The 19,652-nt window shown below is 40.0% G+C and overlaps 2 protein-coding genes across 4 annotated transcripts in view; both read right to left on the minus strand.

The window, feature by feature from the left end:
* The window catches only part of trappc9 (trafficking protein particle complex subunit 9), a 194,686-nt gene extending 182,884 nt beyond the window's left edge, over positions 1-11,802 (minus strand). Inside the window, exons 1-8 of one of the 3 annotated variants that reach the window (XM_056398526.1) lie at positions 11,735-11,802; positions 10,093-10,688; positions 7,470-7,615; positions 6,217-6,342; positions 5,385-5,411; positions 4,010-4,131; positions 2,115-2,240; positions 1,098-1,314 (exon numbers count right to left, since the gene is read on the minus strand). In XM_056398526.1, the coding sequence (XP_056254501.1) occupies positions 1,098-1,314; positions 2,115-2,240; positions 4,010-4,131; positions 5,385-5,411; positions 6,217-6,342; positions 7,470-7,615; positions 10,093-10,676 (1,348 nt within the window). In that variant the 5' untranslated portion in view covers positions 10,677-10,688; positions 11,735-11,802. Of the gene's footprint in view, positions 1-1,097; positions 1,315-2,114; positions 2,241-4,009; positions 4,132-5,384; positions 5,412-6,216; positions 6,343-7,469; positions 7,616-10,092; positions 10,689-11,729 lie in introns of all 3 variants that reach the window. The other 2 variants (XM_056398527.1, XM_056398528.1) reach the window with 2 other exon arrangements.
* A 713-nt stretch (positions 11,803-12,515) lies between these two features.
* Positions 12,516-18,196, minus strand: sh3bgrl3 (SH3 domain binding glutamate-rich protein like 3). Its single transcript, XM_056399856.1, has 3 exons — positions 18,071-18,196; positions 16,085-16,252; positions 12,516-15,210 (listed from the first exon to the last, which is right to left on the minus strand). Exons 1-3 carry the CDS (start codon positions 18,113-18,115, stop codon positions 15,145-15,147), a joined length of 279 nt encoding a protein of 92 aa, XP_056255831.1. The 5' UTR covers positions 18,116-18,196; the 3' UTR covers positions 12,516-15,144.
* Between the last annotated feature and the right edge of the window lie 1,456 nt (positions 18,197-19,652).

Below are 19,652 nucleotides of genomic sequence, written 5' to 3' on the forward strand. Positions count from 1 at the left end.
GCTGCCACTCCACTGCTTTCAGTGTCTGGACAAAAAAATAAAAAGGTAAATTCAGTGAGATTTACTCCTCGTCAGTGACATAAAATCTGCTCTACTTGACTCATGACCCTTAAGAATAATAAATAAATCTAACTACGATAGCATGAGAGCAATCCCTCAGTTTTATTTTTACTTCTGGCCGACTCTATTCTTCTTCTTTATTTCCTCTGTTCACTGTACAGATGTTGGTTTTACCGTATGTTCAGCAAACACAAGAACCTCTCTTCAGGCTCAATCTGATTATGATACCGATTTAAATCATATAAACATATAAACTGTTGGATTTAAATTCTTCGGGCTCTGAAAATGGTTAAAGCTGTGATGGATTTGCTGCGTTACAGAGAAGCATGGTGTCACTGCAGCCTGCAGCCACAACAGAAGCTTTGGCCTTGACCAAAAAAAAAAAAAAACCTCCATATATTTCCCTAAGCAATAAATATATACGATGTACATATTGTATCATTGCCACTTGGTTTTATGATTTTGTCTTTCCATTTATATGTGTGTAAATGTCACTTTGAAAATATACAACCCTCCATTGGAGGCGTTATACAGCCAGAATGACACACCTGCTGGTAGGAAACACACATTATGTAAATGTTTTACACTTTTGATTCTGATAATAGCAAAAGCTGATCTTCAGCTGCTCCACAATAAACGTCATAATCTGGTAAAAGTGATGTAGTTTCTCTTCTCTCAGCTGGTCACATATGTTCAACGTTAGCTGCCCCAGGGGGAAACACTCTAGAGATGAAACTATTAGTTGATAAATTACTTAGTTAGTCGGAAAATTTACCTGCAAAAACTGTGATAATCAAATATTCTCTGGTTCCAGCTTCTCAAATGTGAATAGCTTAGCTTAGAGAACAATCAATCAATACAAACATAACCAATAATGAAAATCATTCTTAGTTGCAACCCTGAAACACACTATTCAACATGAACATGATGTGTGTGCACAAAAAGAAACCAGAGAACCTCATTCTCATGCGATGCCCAAACGTTCGCGTGTGAAAGTGCGAAAAGAAGTTGAAGTTAAATGAACTTTTTATTTCTACCTTTGCTGAAGTCCTTGGGATCCAGAGACAGGCTGTATCCAGGTAACGTCTCCAGCAGCAGCTTGTAGCAGGCCCTCCAGCCGGGCTCAGGGATGGTTGGGGCCACACACTGCATCGCCGCCACACGCTTGAAAAACGCCGACTTGCGGTGGAAGCCGATCAGCTCGTAGAGCTCGGACAGGATGCTGTAGCGCTGGATCTTCTCCTCCTCTGACAGCTGCAGTTACGGAGACAGCATTTAAGTTTCCCCTCCCTCCAGCCACCAGAAAGCTGTACGTTTCTTATCGTTACTTGACTTAGACGTTCGCACTCCACTGTGCAGAATGATGTATGTGCAGAGTTTGACACTAGCAGCTTTTTTTCACATTCAGCTGCTGAAGCAGGAAAGTGTCTCTGTGTTCGTACCCGATGATTTTGTGACATCTCCGGTTCGGACACTGATCCTTGTGCACAAGCGAGACTGGAGACCCGAAACCTCCAGTGCACATCAGTGACAACGGACTTTTCAGTGAAGTAGGAGACATCTTGTGTCCAGCACTTAAACTTTTGTATAAATAAGCAAAGTTTAATAGATTCTGGATTTTTTTCCATGAGGATAGATGGTGTTTGTTCATGATTGTAACTTGGATGAAGATCCGACCATATTTTAGGGCAAATTTATACATAAATGGAGGTTATTCCAAAGGGTTCGCTCACTTTTTCTTGCCTCTGTATATTGAGATTTGAAATCGGAGAAAAGGAGGCTTAACTTCTGCACATGAAGAGCAAAGCCTGGAGGAAACTCAATTGGCTGCATAGGTCACATAAAGAAGCAAGACTTAAAGCTCTTAAAGGGCAAAACTCTCATGTGAGAGGAGAGAGAGGGGCTTGGAGCTTGGACAAAAAGGTAATACTCTGAGGGTGAGGTGAGTTCTGTTTTAGTGTTCCCTCTCCGCTAATAGGAAGATACCCTGCAGTCACCCTGACTCACCCCGTGTATCTGGAAACAAGCTTTGATTTCCCAGTCGGAGAGCGTACCTGTCCCAGGTTGATGTAAACAGCGTTCTGCAGGAACTCGGAGGCCTCCCTGGCCCTCTTCTGAATGGCGAGGACCCTGACCGCTTTCACACACGCCTCCAGCTCGATCACGCCTGCATTCTTATACTGCGGGAGATAACAGGAGGAGCGGGGGGGGGAGGGGGAGGGAGGAGAGAGATAATTAGTCAATGAGGTGCGCCGTGACTTCTACAACCCACCTTATTATCAGAGGGAGTGTTCTTTCATTAACATATGACCACCCTCATCAGTCACCGCAGATATTGGGATGACAGACAGGCGTGATAACTCTGATCCCCCGTCGCTGGTTTCTCTCTCAGGGATTCCCAGCTGCTGCTCCGTTTTTGTTTTGTTTTTTTTTTGCTTTCTGCTGAAACCCTGAGCGACTGCTGCTGAGGCTTCACACCCTTCCCTCAACTTCCTTCCACTTTCACTCTCATTGTCTCCTTATTAAAATTCAATTAACGTCTGAATGGCTATGTGTTGAGATGTAATTTAATTCTGAATGAACTAGTTACAGGTAAAAGGGCTGAGGGAGGTCAGTGCAAAAAGGCAATTATAATAATGAAGATAAAGCACAGGATTGCTTCTGAATAGTCCAGTGGCATAATGAGCCCATTCAGCTTTCCCTAAGCAATAAGGATACTTTAACGCTATTCTTAGTGACTTTGTACAAGTACAGTAGTCAAAAGAGAGCGCGATCACTCCAGGAACAGATACATAACACTTACTGATTTGTCTGCTTTCTAACAGGTTATCGTCACCGGCTGATACGGATTCATTTTCGAGAGTGTACACGTAGGACTTGTCCGCATGAAGTGTTCAGTATTAATTAAAAAAACAGCTGATGTGAGGATGTACCGGTCTGATGCTGCTCAAACACTGTCACTGCCTTCAAACGCCATCAAAACCAAATTAAATACTGCCCCCTGGCGAGAGGAAGAAATATTACAACATGGACATGAAGCTGCATTTGTGCCTACAAGTGATAATTTTGTGTTAAAGCAACATCAACTTAAAACACTGTCATATATGACCCTGTCTAAAGACTGGCAGAATCCAATTTAAGATTGTTGTGATCATTCTTAAAGCTCTGGATGGTCAGTTACTTAAAATCTTTAAAACCATTTCAGAAATATAAAAAGACTCAGTGATTTATTGTAATCAGGTGTTGTGCAGGAGTAAACTAAATTCAAATTTAACCAACTTTATAACACCTTGTTATTACCACACAGAATGTAATTTAATACCTGTTTCACAATCAAAGCAGCATGACAGTATGATGTAATCTCAGGAGGGATGATACGGTCTAGAATAGTTTGTTATTATATAATTTTTTCAGTACTTCCCAGCAATATATAACAACAGTTCCAAGTTATATCATTAATTAAACGAATGGGACACGGACCTGTGTAGGTGGCATAAAATGGATGGATTAACCGATTAAAAATAACTGATTATTTAAAGTTCTGTTCATTTTTTTGACACTTTTCATGTCTGGCCTTGATAACGTCTACATAAATCTACATTACTTCCTGCAGAATTCAGTGACCTTAATAATAAAATACTGACTACTGAGCCAATACTGGCTTTTTATTACATTTTATCATCTGCTAGTTAGTGTTGGATCGGATGGATATACTACAGTTTATTATTGTAAATGTGATTGTGCATGCATTTTTGATTGACATTAGGAATAAATGAACTTTTATATTTGAGTTTAAATTATTTCAAGGACTGAGCGCTGTTTCGAAAATTCAAAAATCTGAATAAAAACCTCAATAACATCATATTGACATCATATATTTATATATTTAATCCAACAGTTCTACTGGTTGAAATCTTGATTTAACGGTTCTGCAGTTTGTGGTCAGTACCTTTCCATAGTAGGAGATGGCCTCTTTGTATTTCTCGATAATGTCCTCGGGACTCAGGCAGTTCTTCGCTCGTCCGATCTCAGTGCTGGTGTCTGCACTGATGCCGTTGGCTGTGAGGGCACCTACACTCAAAAGATGATGGTATATGATTAGTTAAAGAAAGACGCCGGGACGACCGTCCATCAGTCTGGTCCACCATAAAAGGGAAAGGAAATGACAACCGTGACAACAGGAAGAAGGGGAACCTTAAATACTCTAGAGACGTCTCCATGGCTACCACCGCCACATGCATAGTGATACATATATTAAATAAGACGCAGACATACCGTGTCCATCATCACAGAAAACAAGAATTGTTCATGTATCTGAGCAGATAACAACGGCTACTGTTGAAGTAAACTATGTAAAATATGTGCATATTCCTAGTTTGCCACCACGATCCCTTACAGCAGTAATAAGTGATATCATGGATATTCTGACATGTGATCAAAACAATGATTCACAGCTGTGTCCCGGGCAGAGTCAGACTCGCACCAGAAATGTTTTAAAACCAAATTGCAAGGTGCATCTCTTGGCCAAATCTGATTAGAATACAAATACCAATTGAGAGTGCGTCACCTAGCAACAGGGCTGTGCCCAGCAACACTGTGGCGCTGTCACTATGACAAACGTGTGAATAATGAGATGCTGAGCTGCACTATTTCTTGGCCAAATCGCACATACAACATGAGGAAAAAAAGCAAACAATATTCGCACAATGTCTGCACAGAAGTAGAAGAAGCACAATTGTTGAGACGATGAAGTGATAGAATATAAATGAACTGTGTGATTTATTTATGCAACAGTGAGCATTCATCAAGTGGGAAATCAAAGTATGCACCACTGGTAATGGATGCCACCTGCTGGTACTTCTGCAGAGATATGTAAACTTGAATTCAAAGAGGTAGAAACATATTCAAAATATTTTTGAAAGGGTTAAGTGATTTTCAATCAAAAGGAAGATGTGAGTTGTTGGGATAATGGGGGCTTAATAAATAAAAGAATGGAAGGGAGTGAGAGAGAGAGGCCATTAAAAGGCTTGGTCTTCAGTCATGTGGTCGGGGTGATACTGATCAAAAAATGTGGCTGTGAGAAAGAGCAGGTACATTAGGAAAAATAAAAATGGTGACGGTAAATCAACACAGGAGAACGCTACCTGTCATAGAAGAGGGGGGGGGGAATAAAACATCAGGTGATTTTCAAAATAAAGCACAGGAATAAACACTGTGATGATGCGGGATGAAAAGCGACACCAAACGACAGGGCTAATGCGACCACCACAAGCAAACGGGAGGGTTGTTGTCTACGAGAGCTATGGTAGTTAGAGATACCATACCTGGGTCAATGAGAACCTCCTGAGCCCCTACAGACAGAGAGAAAGAATGCAGATTCACTCCATGACGCAAGGCGCAGTGTTAGCAGTGTTAGTCTGCGTAATGGCTGCTGCCGCCGCCCACCTATAAAATACACTCATCGAATACACTAAGCAGTGATAAGCTCTTAGCGTGCAATTAAGCTCACCAAAACAAATTTACACAGTTGGAAAATAGTGGAAAAACTATAAAAATAAAAAATGGAAAAAAAAAAATTTAATTAATATATAATAATTAAAAGAATTAATGAATAAATTAAAATATTCATTATTTATCAACTAAAAATACCAAACATATGGTGGTTAAGGTTTCTTAAATAGAAATATTTCATGGCATTTCAAATTAAGTTGATTAAATGATTAAAAAATAATAAACTTTTAGAATCAAATTTTAAAAAGCCATTAGTTGCAACCCTCAATTATTCATCCTCAGATCCAGAAATGATAAAAGCACCTTATCATTATATATATTCAGACATGCGTACGATGACACTGATAAAGCAAAGATATACACAAAGCAGTGTTAATATGACACCATGTTAAACGAATGTTAATATCAGGGGTAGACAGATTTAACAATGTTAAATTTTAATTCAATTAGCAGTCATCAGGGTAAATAAGAGAAGCTTCAGCAGTTTAGGAAGCTGGCGTCTTGTACTCTGCACACAAACAGGAAGCAGCTTAGCTGAGCAAAGTTCGGCGATGTTTGGGTCGACAGTCTCAGCCGTGACGTTCCCACTCAGTCACAACTCACTCGCAGACAACAGCCCTACAGTACACAGAGTGATGCGCTCACCTGGTCTGTGGCGTTTCCCTGCGTCTGCCGGCTGGGAGATACTTGGCTTGCGTCCCGCCGCCTTCCCTGCTGTGCCTCCGGGGTAGTGGAATATAACAGACGCTGAACACAACCCCTCCAACGCAGCTGCAGACAAAAACACAGCAGTAATAAAAAGACTTTTATCTCTAATCAATTTTTTCCTTCCAATTTTTATTCCCTAGATCTCGCAAGAGTTTCTACGATCCTGATGTTTGCACGGTTCACCGTTTGCTTCTAATATTGTCATCTAAAAAACTTCTCTCTTTAACCTTTAACCTCATTTCCGTTGTGCTTTCTGTTGTTAAGATTGTTGTTGCATTGTTGTTATATTGCCTCCTGAGCCTGATGCCTGTTATTACCTTTGCTTTTAAGAGAGCTTTATAAATAAAGTTATTATTTTCATTACATGCCAGTAGGGATGAGAGCAAACAGAAGACTGACAGTGAGATGGAAAATGCAGATGCAAAACACAGGAAATTCATAAATCCAGAAACAACAGCTTGTACAACACCATTACCACAATATGAGTCGGATAATAAATCACAAGAGACTGTAGAACTGAAATCAAATGAAAGAGATATTCAGTAAATTATTTTAAAAAACAAAAGAGATGTTATCAATTATTTTGAGGTTTTAAATAGTAATGTCTGGATAAAATGATTCCTAAAATCCCACGTCTTTGCGTTTTTTAGACGTTTTTTAAGAAAGATTGATGTTGGACATTTTAATACCAATTAAGGCCTTATTTGTAGATTAATGAATTCAATGCCTTTTAAACTTTTAAAAGGATCAGCAGGAACTGTGCAAGAAATGTTTGGTTGTTTTTTGGCCATTTTAAGCCTTTATTAGATAGGACTGTGTAGAGTGACAGGAAATGGGACGGAGAGAAGGGGAATGACAGGCGCCCCAACCTTTTGGCTCTCAGGTCGAATGAGTGCAAGATACTGCAGGTTTGAGGTGATCAATAACATATATATACATATATATTATATACTACAAGTTTATGTTTCAGCAGTACAATCTCCTGCTCAGTAAACATCCTTCTGTCAATGTCAATATTGGTATTGGTTGTAGAAATGCAGCGTTGGTCAGACTCTAGCTGATACAAATCAAGGCGACATCAGCTAATATTACGGCTACGTGGCCCCATAGAACATAATACAATATTAAACATCAGCAAACAAATACAGACTCTGGCCTTGCAGTAATAAGCTGCCATCTTCGAGACTTACCACCCAGCCAGAGGAAGTCATTAACCCCTCTGAGCAGCTCCACAGCCATGTGGTAGTGGACCAGGGCGTCCTGCAGCATGCCCGCCTGGAGACACAAGTCCCCAACATGCTTCCTCATCCGTCCCTGGCAACGCTTCTTATAATGCCTGAGGAAAAGCAGCAGGGAGAGAGACAGAAACTTTTTCAGACAACAGCTCGGATTCTTTAATAACAAACATGACTTTGGCTATTAAATAGATTTTTGTTCACTATGTTTTTTTGTTTTTTTGTTTCATATTCCTGCTTATAAAAACAGCTCTCTCAGCAGGGGGCCAGGAGGGGAGACTCAAGTGGATCTTATCAGTGAGCTACAGAGGGGATGTATGGGGTGGGAAAGCACAAGCAAAAGGAGAGCAACAAAACAAGGATGAGCCGACCTACGACCCTTTAGTCTTGCACAATAACACGGGTACTCAGGAAGGAGCAGCTTCACAGGGGCACAGGGAAATGTAACTGTTTTGAGGGAAAATATGATCCTATTGCGCAAGACATCTGAGCTCTCCAACAGGCTGGGAAGGTCGTGTGAAGAAAACAACATGGAACAGTAGGTGATCGCAGAGTCGAGGTAAAATACAGCCATGGACAAAATTTCCTTTGCTGTATAATCTACAGGCAGGGATATGAAAATCTACAGAAACATCTCTTCTAGTAAATCTATATCATACATCCGACAGATTAAAATCGTTCTGTTTGAACAAAATCTAAAAAACAAAAAAGGTTGCTCTGAAGGGATTCATGAAGAAATTAACCGCAGGAATTAAACTGGATCTTTGGACACGGGTGTCATTTTCAAATTCAGAGCTATTCCAAGTTAGAATAACATAATGTTTGCTCTCGTGAATCCCAAACTGCGCCTTCCCAAACCAAGTCTCCTGAAGCAGGGACAAACCTCAGCAGCAGGTACCGTGCCAAACTGTGTTCAGTGAGTCCAAACTATCAGCTCCTCCTTTAAAAAGACTATACCAGCGTTTTTCTGTGTTTCAGTAAATTACATTTTTACCACATTACCTTTTTTTTACTCCATTTAAATCACAAATAGTGTGTGGTGTGTTTTTTTGAATGGTGAAGGTGGCCACTTGTTTCAGGTAATTTTGTAATGTATAAAAATTTAATTGCAAAACAATTTTAAAAAAGTTTAGCATTAGTTTAGAGCTTCATGTAACTTCCATGACGTTTCCTGCAAAGAACTATGTAGTTTGATGCTAATTATAGGACCAATAAAATAGCATTCAATTTACCATTATAGGTCTCATATAGTATAAAGGTACGTTTGATTATAGATCAGGTCTAGGTTCAATATTAATACTGTGAAAGTATCAAAGCCTCAGTCCACAGAGAAATGCTCAGAGCCTGTATTCAGAAACTGAGCCTTAAAACCAGCCGTCAGGAATTCTGTGACTTTGTGATGTCACAAGAATCGGAAAAGCGCCTCAGAGCCTCTCCTGTAAATATGGCCACCGTGTCAACAGTAATGTGATCTCTGCCCCTTCTTGTTATAGCCAGGTAGCTGACGGGCTGTTCTCTTAAGTTTCAAATACTGAGGCCTCCGTCGGCAATTCACAGGCACAGACCGTTAACACAAAACAGTGTGTCCTATCAGCTGTATCACAGTGGTAGACTAACTTTAAACAACGTGAACGGACGGTTAAACAGACAGACAGAGAGACAGAGAGACAGTCGCACACAGCTGCTTAGATACCTAGATACATTCTGAAACCAGTGGCTGCCTGGAGGACACAAAGATGGGCTTGGTTGTAGTAAGATTATACATGATTTGTTGTAAATGAGCAAAAGCGCGGAAAAACACGGGTATGGTCCTTTAACTGCCTTCTGACTTCATCATACAAGTGGTGTAAGAATGGAAACTACAAGCCAAGACCGGAACGAGTGGTCGCTGAGCCTGTGAATAAAACTCTGGAGCTTTCTCAACTGTAACAGTGTCAAACACACGATCGCGGACACAACATATGAGTGCAACTACTGCAATAAACTGTAATGTAGTCCTGCAAACCCCCTTAAAAATACCCCTTATGATATGACACATTAACTTATATGCAATAATGTCTTTTTTATTTTAGTTGCTAGTGTTACTGCTTCTTTCTAATCACATTGTGAATGAACTGAAACCTGTGGAGGAGCGATGAGTTTGGCTTGGAGTCACGAGCAAATGCACAACAGCACAAAGGCATGGCTGTTTCTGACGGGGCAGAGCTAAAGCTTATGGGGTTGGTATGGGTTAACTAAACTTATGAATCTAACATCTCACCTTTTCACACCCAACAATAAACTCACAGGACAGTATGAAAGAAAAAAAGAAGAAAGACAAATAAACCAAGGTAAACAAACGAAAATGAACGCAGCAAAAATCAAAAGACAGATTTTTGGGAGGAGAAGTTTTTTTTGAGCTGGTGAGGCCGACATATAACAAGCAACTTGACACAGGAACAAACACACATTAAAAATAATAATACAGAGTATCACATTTACAAACTGAAATGAACATTCAGGCATTCCCTGACCAGCCTCTACATACTAAAGTGCTTTTATAAAAAGGGGTTAGTGTGCAGAGAAGAGAACAACTCACCTGCTATCTGTGTCCAAACCCACAAAGTCCTTCTTCTCAAAGGGCACGCACAGCAGAGGGATCTTGTCACCAGACTTATCTGTAGCCCGGTCGAGCCGCTTGGACTCCAGAACAATAAATATCGACTCCACAAAGTCTTCCACTCTCTTCTCCACATCAGAGCAGTCTTCAAAGCTGGGGTAGAAGGCCACATCTGTGCGCTGCTGCTCTGCAATCTCTCCCTGCAGCCCAAACGCCAGCAACCGCGAATCATACAGCGTGGAGCTGTACACTTCCTTCTGGCCGTGGAAGCGCTCAGCGGTCTGAGGCCACTCTTTAGCCGAGGCGCAGGTGGTGATGGAGATGAGGCCCACCACCTTGCGGTGCGTCTGGAAATCACCCCATTCGTTGTTCTCAGGCAGGTAGTGGTGGCGGTAGCGGATGTAGAGGAGGCGCTGGGAGTCCCTGATGCTCACCTGGCTCACACTGGCAATCCGTTTGTAGATCTTGAAGAACTGGTCCTCGGGCACTATGCCGACGGGCTGGACCACCACAAGCACTGTCTGGTGGTCCTCCGCACTTTGCATGTAGTCTGGGACGCTCATCTTCACATGTGGCTTCACGGGACAGAAAAACAAATAAATGATTATATTCATTTTTATTTCATCAGTTGCCACGCACTAACTTCCATGTATCTGCACCTTATTATTTGACTATTTTTATATTTCTTCAGTAGTTGCAATGAAAACTTCTCACAGCACTAATGATCTAAAATAATTTCTAGAAATAGATGCTGCCGTTTAATTTTTTACATATACTGTATATATTTTTTTTCTCAATGTGAGCACCACAGACCATATTCTGGTAGATGATAAAATATCTTTTGTTTGTTTATTTTGTTTTGCACTTCTGATGCAACTTAATTCATACATTTAATAGAATAACAAGGATGTATAGATGCAATTATACTAACTTAATATCTTCTATAATGGCGAACCAAAAGGAATTCTACCCAGTTTTGTTTTGAGCACAGGTGTACACACACACACACACACACACACACACACACACACACACACACACACACACGCATAGGAACACACTACACCCAAACAGCTGCTGTGTTTGTGTAAATGAAGTGTACTCCAAAATAACTTCCGACGTTTGAATGAAAAAGTGCAGCTAAGTGTCTCCAATATTCACAGGATGGAGAACTGGACCCGCGTGACTCCTCAACAGTCCAAAAGCGGTGTGTTTCTCACTAAATGAAACGTTACTTCAAAGCTGCACGCGCTGCAGTTTTAGCTAAATATAAACACCAAACAGTGGCAGCTAGAAAGTGGCAAGCTGGCAAGATTTTTATGGTGGTCAGATGTGATGAAAACGATGTATGTAGCGAAACACAGGCCCTCAGTTCATTACCTTGTATTAAGCTAATGTTATATCAAGAGAAATGGTTTACGTTAAGCTATATTTGTATCTCAAAACACTTGTGTCAGCTAGCTTAGTTTAGCTAACTAACCAATGAATTTTACTGCTCCTGGTAGTAAAACAGTAACAACGCTGACCGGAATAAACAGGTTACTAACGCAAACGTCAGCTTTAGTCAAATTAATTGTCTTTGACACCAACGCGTTAAATACATAACGTTTACTCACGTTACCTTTGCAGTATTCTGTCAAATTTCGCAGCTTCCTTCTTTGGACCAGTGTTTGGCAACACCGAATCAACAGCAAAACTTCCGGTAACTATTTTCAAAATAAAACAATTCTCAATAACAGCACATTCCCACAGATACGGATGATAATCGGCAACTTTGTTTTAGGCTTTTATTTTGAAACCAGGACCATAATTTCATGCTTCCGCTCGTCTTTTTCTTCTGCTGCAAAGTAAAAAGTCAAACGCGCTACATCTCCGCCTAAAGGAGAAATTATGTACTACAATAGAGCAAATTTAAATAAATAATGCATTTGAATCTACTTTATATTGTATTTTTTAATTCAGAGTGTAATATTCTTCATTATAAAATGAACTATAATTTCCTACTTACTGATGAATCATCATTATAATAACTTTATTGTATGAATAACCTTATATTAGCCAATTGAATGAAATGCATTTAAATTTAGGCCGACAAACTAGATGATGTCCTATTTCATCGTTATACAGAACATACCGACAATGAAGTCTTTTTATCATGGTTCTGAGAGAATATGTGTCCCGTGCAATTGCTGCAAATGTACTGACACTATTGATTTGGCATGGAAGATGTTATTCATGTGACTGTACTGGCAAAAATAATAATACACTGACATGCAAATTAGAAATGAGTCTCTTGTGTGTGAACAAACATTCCCACACTATCTTGTAAACCTCCTCATTAAAATGACTCATTAAAAGTTTAAGTTAGGTTCCACTGACAAATAAAAAAAATATCCAGACAGTTAGATTCAACTCCATTTTATTTTTTTAACCCATAAATCACTTTTCACAATCTTCTTGGAAGACAACAGCATTTTATTCCCTAATTTCTTCTTTTTTTGGCCAAGGGGAATTGGTCCAAAAGCAAAGCAGGAGCTCAGAGAGAGACGTGGAATGTCTAAAACATGGTTCATAGTGAATATACATCAATAACAGGCAAACATCTACAACCACCGACTTACAAAACAGTGCACAAACATTGTGTGTGAAGGCTGTCATTCCTCTGGATCCCAAACCGTAACAACACAATCATGAAAGCATGGGGGTTTGACAGATGTTACGAGTAATAGAAGTAAACCATGTTATTCTCAATAAAAAAAAAAAAAAAAAAAGACATGAAAGTGATACAAAAAACATTTCAACTGAGATTAATCAAACGTATGATGCAAATACATAGAAAAGCACAAATAAGTGAAGCCTTCATTTTTCCCATGTGGTGATTGTTCCCTAAGGCTAGTAAGACTGAGTCCGGTCAATCTAAACACACCAGCTATGACCTTTATGTCTGTTCAGAATGAGGCAGGGTTTCAGTGCATAGTCACATTACTGCATCTTCATGCCCAGTACAATCAGTGAAACTTACATAAAATAAACAGAGGAAGGAAGGAAAAGCTACGTGGTTGAAAGGAAGAAGATTCACATCTTTTCGGTCCAATCGTTTACTCTCCCTACGAAATGCTCCCTTATAAATGTTTTTGGCGTCCTTTTGCCCCAGTCAGTCAGCAATGCAGAACACCCATTGGTGAAGCTTTCAAGTTATACAGTAAAATTACGGAAAACGTAGGAGATGTCAGGTAAGTGCTAATAATACAACAGTGAACAACCACCTCCCGAAAAGCGCATTGCAGATATATTGGCACCAAATGTGATGTTAAGAAGACGCTGTTCATCCTGCCTAACTGGATGCTAGAATTAAGCAGCCAACTACTTGAAATGTTTAACCACTTATTTGTTCAAGAGTACACCAACTTTTGAGTACGTTTGGTTCACTGGAGACCATTATAACATATCTAAAGGGAGCGTTTGGTCCACAAATCCTACAGGGATGTAAACATGATCTTAGAAATAGAGTTCAAATCCTTCCCTGAAACCCTACCCCTCAGAAAGGTTTGACCAGACACCAAAAGCAAAGTTTGCAAAATAGTTGAATTATTTGTATTTTTCGTATTTTAATTATTGTCCATTAGATTTCCTGTAAATTTTAAGTTTCTCCACACTCGTTACAATTTTAGGGGGAAATAGTGAATTATTGGAATCAGCCTTTGAAATACCCACCACGTTAAAGTTTCAATTGTAGTATGTTAATTCTCCCCAATACAAAAATACACAGGGCACAACCACAGTGTACTAAACGGTGGCTACAGGTCTAGTCGCCACTGATTGCTTAAAGCCACATACATCCACAACTTATCTTAAAGATACCCTGAGGAGCGTTTGACCACTTGTGGCGCTATAGAGCAATGTTTTTATAGGTATGTCCCTGTTTTGTCTGTCATACACACATTCCTGCTGCCAGTTTCACACCACTCACATCGACAGTTGGTGGTCGGTAACGTCCAAACTGGGTTACCAATGAGTTTAAAGAGCTAGCAAATGAGATGTAAACAAAATAGGTTTTAAAATATTTTAAGCAATTGTGCGTTTCCTTCCTGACATTTGCAGAGACCAGCACATTTATACATTTTTGCGAGAAACACAAAATGTAACTTAACATTTGTTTTCCACAGGGTATTTTAAACAAGTGCTAGTTTCTAGCTTTATTAAAGTAATTTATATTTTTAATATCTGGCCAAAATCTGGCAAAAAATGCACTTTCTGAATTTTGGTAGCATTACAGCCCCTCAAACCAGGTCAGATCAGCACGGTGGGCTACAGTGGATTCTCATTTCAGAACCAAACCTCTCATCATATACTGCATAAGGTAACCAATGGACCAAAAATAACAAAGAACGTTTTTTTAGCTGGTATAATTCACGATCAATTGGGTTTAAGGACATCGCGGTCCTTGCTACTTCCGTGTGCATTTGCATCCATGTGAAGTACAGATAGTGTGCCGTCATGTACAACATGGGAACTTGAAGGCTACAGAGAAAGACGACAAAGTATTTAAGACTGAGTGATGATGTGTGTTTGGTCTGCAGAGGATCAGGAAGATTCTGGGTTGAATGTTGTCATCCAGTGGATTAGTTTTAATCTCCAGCGATCATGTGGCCGCTGCCAAGATTAGTCGACCTAATTACCGCACATTAAGACACCCCATTGATTCCAAGTGGACAATGAGTACTTAGTAACACTGGTCTGTCAGACAGGAAAAGAGTCTGAAAGGAATCAAAGGAAATAACAGGAAAAAAAAAAACAAAACACATGAAAATAAAACAGATTAAGACTGATTTAGAGTCTAACGGTGCAGTATGGGGAATGTGTGTCTTCTGATTAGCTGAATACGAGATATTTGGCATTATTCGTTATGGCATTGAAAGTGGGTGGACACTGCCAGTGGTGCAGAGAGTGTGAATAAAGAGCCTCCATTAGGGCAGAGGGCGGGCGGGGAGGTGGCTGGGGTTAAGATGGAGAATTTACACTTCACCCTCCTCACGCCATTTTCAGAAACTGTTCCACTGTATCTGCTTCCACCGCTTCGGAAAACATCTCATAGTTCTGTGGAGAGGAAGAGAGTCAATCAGCGAACAGGAAAACAAAGTTGCAGAGTCTCATAACTTTAGGTTTCTCGTAATTAAATAGTCCATCCTATTCATATGAATTAAAGTTGACAAAATATTAAGAACACCTCTTATTATAACCCTGTACAGATCAACATCCTCTCTAACAGATTCAATAAAAAACTGAACAGTATAATTCTTATATAGGCCTGTTGTAATATACTGAATCACTGGACTAATACGCAGTTAAGAAAATCATCTGCAAGAAAAATATTAGATATGATTTACAGACAGGAATGTTAGTTTAAGGAAACAGAAAGTACACAACAGCCGAATAAGGTTAGATGATGCGTGGTGTAGTGTTAGGTTAACATAACAGCAGCGCTAAATAAATCACTTGTTTCGCCCGTTACTAATAATAATAACAATAACAACATATCAGGCTTGGTGGGGATCAAAAGCAAAGAAAACAGTGCTGTCTTGCTGTCGCTGCATCTTAAACAGAGCGCTCCGGGTGCAGCTTACAAGCTTTGGGACGCGCTGTTGTCATAATCGATGATGGCGGATACATGAATGCCCCCCCCCCCCATCCCAAACTGACTGTCATTTAATGTTCCTCTTTATGTTCCTCAAAAACCGTTCATCCACAAAACACTTCACAATCAACACTGCACTTCCTCAGCAACACACCCGCAAAGTTTAAAGTCAATCGAATGAGCGGTGGCCAAGAAAATCTAAAAACAGGACAGGCAGAGATTCCTCCATTTATAATTAGATAGTTCAATGAAGGAAAACTTGTTTATGTGCCAGCCTTCAACATTTCTGATCATTTGAGTTGATTGTGTGTGGCCCCCCCCCCCCCCCCCCCTCACCCCACAGTAGTTGTCTTCATTGAAAAGCTGGGGAGGGACTGCTGTCGGGTCCCCTGCTTTGCTTCTCATCTCATCACGGAGCTCCCCGCCCACAGAGATGTCGATGAGCTCGTACTGAATGCTTTTACTGTCAAGGATTCGTATCACTTCTGCCTGTTGAGACTTCACCTGGGAGGGGGGAAGAAAAAAAAGAACAACAGCGGCCACTTGAAAGGTAGTTACACCACAAACAGGAAGTCAATTTATTAAATCCTGAGCAAATTATCTGAATTATAGAGACGTTTGCCACCACAACTTCAAATCCGGTACACATTTATAGCAAAAGGCTGATGGTTACTATCCTGTTTTAGCCCATAGCTTGAAGAAATAAACTAAATGACCAAACTTTTTGGGGCTTTAAAAAGCTGCAGCTTTATCTGGCTTGTGGGTGATGATTAATAGACCCAGTGAACACTCCACTATCTTTATGTCAACTGAGGAAGTTGGGAGGGGGTGTTCGTAAATGTGACCACACCTAAACACAACACCAACTGGAAACACACAAGCTGCCATTCAGTTGGCAGCACAAAGTTGTCGTGTCCTTAAAACGGAAAAGGGGAATTGCTTTTGCTCGTTTCATGAAACTGTGACAGCAGATTCAGCAGTTTAATGATGCTCTGAATCGTATGAAGTTTTCTGTGTTCTGCAGTTCACAAACTAAAATAACTAAAACCAAACACAATATTTTTAAAAGGGGGCAATTAAATTTGAAATTTGCCTCCAGGTTACAATCAAGATATACATGAAACCGATATACATATTAAAATAATTAATAATACATTGATTGCAAAAAGCAGGCTACCCAAGAAGCACTGCTGCACATGGGGTTAAAAACTAATGCAGTCACAAAACTTTTCCACTACATGAATTCCCCTCACCTAATAGACACCAGATGTTTGGTCCAGTGCATCGCCATACACTGTTTTCATAAAGTGCTGTAAAAGTTATTTTAGCAAGGGATGTTGTGCCGCACAGCATCAGTTTGCTGTTCTAGTAAATCCAATCTAATAATGTATTGTGTGGAAAAATATAGCAAAACTCCATTGCAAAAATCAAAAACTGAAAAATTACTGTGGCTTATCAACAGATAAATAAATGAAGGAATATAAATGTATGATTTTTAACAAATTAAAGGCTGTACTGGTTAATTCAGCTTACATATAACGTACCAGACAGGTGTTACTTCAGAAACATTTAAGAAATAATTACTGGTTAGCATCAATCTATAGTAATTGTTAAGAGGATTGAATGGAAGGTGTGCCACATACAAAAGATTTTTTCTTTTTAAAAGGTTTGTTTGGTTTATCTGATGTATGTGCATATGATAAACTTTTTTTTTTTTACAACAGATGGTTTGTAAAAGGCCCTTACATAACATTACACTTCATTTCTGCCATATGCAAACAAACCTTAAAACTACCATATTTTTTACATGAAGTTTGGCGTGCAGTTTCCGCACACGGATGCATTAATGTCGATACAGCTAGCTATTCCGACCAGCCTTATGTCGCAAAATGACACTATGATAGTGTCGCTGTTTTTCTGATGAGTAATACACTCCATATTTTAAAGACGGATATCTGCAGAAAACAGCTAGCCAAACATTGCTCCATTAAAAAACACCTTCCATCTACCGAGATGGAAGACATGAGGTGGAGTAACGCATCCGGGCTCGTCTTTGCAAGTCCTTTATGATTTTTTTGGTAATTTTTCCCAATAATAACTTTAACCTTCAATGCTTTTACAACCCAGTCATGCTGACGTTACAATACAGATATAAGTGGGCGCTGAGTTGCATAGGCCCACTGCACTGTTAGTCAGGAGGAAGCTATTACTGATAGGGTGCTAGGTGTGTCTGTTGGACTTAGCATTGTTAGCTAACGCCGCTAGAGCCCCTAAACAAAGACGTAACGTTTAAACGTATTAAATTAGATCCACTTGACTCACCGTCCGCGAGGCAGTAACGGTGGTGTAGTACAGTTTGATCCCCATTGCTGCAGCTTCTTCCGCACCCTTTGTGTATCTGCTTGTGACTAGCTTGCTCTCGCTCGCGTCAAGCTGAACAGTTACTGATTGAAAGGGAAGGAAGTTGGGCGACGATACTTTCAAAATAAAATCAAATAAAAAAATTTTTTTTTTTTTTTTGAGAACCCAGAGGAAAATAATAATCTGCAACTAGAAAATCCCTGGAGAAAGTTTGAACGTGCATGCTGCTTGGTGCGTTTACTTCACTCCTCACGTTTCAATCTGCACAAAGAAGTTTCACTCATGTCGTAGAGACTCATCCTGACACTGACCTCAGTCACTGCAGGTGCCTTTTGAAGCTGTCACGACTGGCCAAAATAAACTCACACTGATGGTTTCAAATCCAAATGTGTCCCCACAACCACAGCAAGACATGCATACACACATGTACATGCACTTGCAGAAGTTGATCTGCAATAAAGCTTTACCACTATATCCCCATATAGACGATCGCTTCCAAAATCGAACTTTTATTACCTACCTTACCTCCCCGATAGCAAATTGACTCCGCACTGGATCCGTCCTGGAGGTGTCATAGGCAAAACAGGTCCGGATCGGTGTCCACTTGCACGGATGAGGATTACGGATCCAGACCACATCTGTATCCGCTCATGAAGCAGCTCATTCGGCCATCGATCCGATTTGGAACCGTTCATGAAGTGGTTGATTCGGTCCAGACCCGTTCTGGATCCCTTTTGCAAAAACTAGCTGAAGAAATCTAAGATCCAGCTGACCAACACCTGGATTGCTCTGTAAAAGCTTGAATACTTAACCGGTCTAACTTTATTAATATTAATAAAACATTATTCATTGATGACTTGAAGACTTGGCTCTACAGTTAAATGCTTTCACTGTGGGTTTGTATTGTAGTAACTTAATAAAGCTTCGTTATGGGTGTAAGAGTTATCAGAACATTTCAACCTGTTGCACTGAGGAACATAAATGCAGTTTGCTGATGAATCCTCTATTAAAAAATGACATAACAGACTGTAAATACATATGGAATATAGGTGTTACTGGCTAAATGAAATGCAACCATAAATTGAACCAAAAAGTTTTATTTAATGAAAATTTTTTGGATTTCAAATGTAAGAACCTGTTTCAAGAACTGCAGGGAGTCTGCAGGCCAAAATATCTTCTCAGCATGAAACAGCAGGCGGATCTTCTTGGGCTTTCTTGAGCTTCCTCTATCTGCTGCCATGTTGAACCACCTCATCCTTCTGCATGTCATCATCAGTGGCGGCACGGGAGACATGACTCTTTCTCACGGCATCTATAATCACACAAGCCTTTAAACACAAAGTCTGCAGTCTGACATTTAAACAGGAGACCATTACCTGTGGGTATAACTGTGATTTTCACTTTTACAATTAACAATCAACAGTATATACTGCTGTATCTCTCTCTCTCTCTCCTCCCCGACCCCCTCCATCTGTCCTCCCCATTCAAAGTCTGTCTGCTGTCACAGTGGACACAACACTGGATGTTTTACTCACAAATCCAG

This window comes from Seriola aureovittata, chromosome 16 (genome assembly GCF_021018895.1).
Source record: "Seriola aureovittata isolate HTS-2021-v1 ecotype China chromosome 16, ASM2101889v1, whole genome shotgun sequence".
Taxonomy (NCBI): Eukaryota; Metazoa; Chordata; class Actinopteri; order Carangiformes; family Carangidae; genus Seriola; species Seriola aureovittata.

What these genes read in the sequence shown, in the direction of transcription:
- sh3bgrl3 (XM_056399856.1), bottom strand. Translation starts at nt 18,115, where the DNA reads ATGGGGATCAAACTGTACTACACCACCGTTACTGCCTCGCGGACG. An exon ending in CCGTTACTGCCTCGCGGACG is followed by an intron (nt 16,253 to 18,070) that starts GTGAGTCAAGTG and finishes CCCCCCTCCCAG; the next exon opens with GTGAAGTCTCAACAGGCAGA. An exon ending in ATGAAGACAACTACTGTGGG is followed by an intron (nt 15,211 to 16,084) that starts GTGAGGGGGGGG and finishes TCCTCTCCACAG; the next exon opens with AACTATGAGATGTTTTCCGA.